At 34.1% G+C, this 1,196-nt stretch overlaps 1 protein-coding gene across 1 annotated transcript in view; it reads left to right on the top strand.

The window, feature by feature from the left end:
• Positions 1-1,196, top strand: part of LOC103605705 (putative coiled-coil domain-containing protein 144C) — a 49,394-nt gene that overhangs the window by 3,293 nt on the left and 44,905 nt on the right. Inside the window, 1 exon segment of the mRNA XM_008590333.1 lies at positions 912-1,026. Within this exon segment, the coding sequence (XP_008588555.1) occupies positions 912-1,026 (115 nt within the window).

Below are 1,196 nucleotides of genomic sequence, written 5' to 3'. Positions count from 1 at the left end.
GCTGATTTGCATTAAATTCTGTAAATTGAAATATTGAATCAGTTGAGCTACATCTGTTCATTTGAATCTTGAATTTTGTTTAGCTTATCATGAAAATCAAAATAAGAATTACTTTGTTTTTAAATTTTTTTTGTTGTTATTTTAGCCCACTTTCCCCCATACCACTTTTAAGAACTAAAATTGATTTAAATGCCAGCTATATTATTAGAACTGCTGTAGGCCTTAGTGTAAAGATTTCACTTAGTATAAAGATTCACCATGGATTGTGTGATGCCCCATTATTTCTTATATTAATAGAGATTTAAAAAGTGCTGCCAATTACAGTTCTAATGCACCTTGAATTATAAGTGGCCGTCCAATGTCAGGGATGTTAAAGTGTGAGAAAATGAGCATCTTAGAATTATTGAAATACAGTTTTATCTGTAATCCTTAAAACATATCTGCAAAGTAGGTGTAACTGTATCATTTTACTTCATTAAAATGTTGTCTTTGTATTAATAATTCTAGTAATAATTACACTATCTGACAGTCACCGAGCTGCTATTTGTGCTGGGAACTGTTCTAAAGGCTTTGCCTGGATTCTCACTGGAGCATCACAGTGGTGTACTGTGAGTTAACCACCGTTTTTATCTCTAATTTTCTTGATGAGGAAACTGAGTCACAGAGAAGCTCAGCGATAGCTAGTAAGTGGCAGAGTTTAAGGCCATGATCTTTCTACTCAGATAGGCTGCCCTTGAGTTCATGTCGTGAGTAATAAGTGCTCATAAATATTGTGCTTTCTTCAGAGGGAAATTAAATATTTGTTTTGAAGGCACAGGAATAACATGCTATTTAATGTTTATAACTACATGAATAATTATATTTTGAGAAAGTGCGTAATAATTTTCTAAAGTATCCTCCCACTTTCATAGGACCGCGCTACACTGGGCCTGTGCACTGGGTCATCACGAAGTGGTAGCTCTCCTAGCAGAGAAAAAATGTGATATTAACCTCTACAACAGCAGAAGGAAGACAGCTCTGATGAAGGTACAGAGTAGCCAGCGCTTTTAACATGAGATGGATTTGATTTACATACATAGAACAAAACGGAGTTTATCTCATTTAAATATAATTAATTGGTAAAACCTGTGCAATGTTTATTTTGAATTCCTAGAATTTACAATCTATTTCTTTGTGTAATACTGACAGGCTGTACA

Source organism: Galeopterus variegatus, unplaced genomic scaffold (assembly GCF_000696425.1).
Source record: "Galeopterus variegatus unplaced genomic scaffold, G_variegatus-3.0.2 Scaffold6001, whole genome shotgun sequence".
Taxonomy (NCBI): domain Eukaryota; kingdom Metazoa; phylum Chordata; class Mammalia; order Dermoptera; family Cynocephalidae; genus Galeopterus; species Galeopterus variegatus.
The sequence above is the reverse complement of the archived record's forward strand: the minus strand, read 5'-3'. Positions and strand labels throughout refer to the sequence as shown.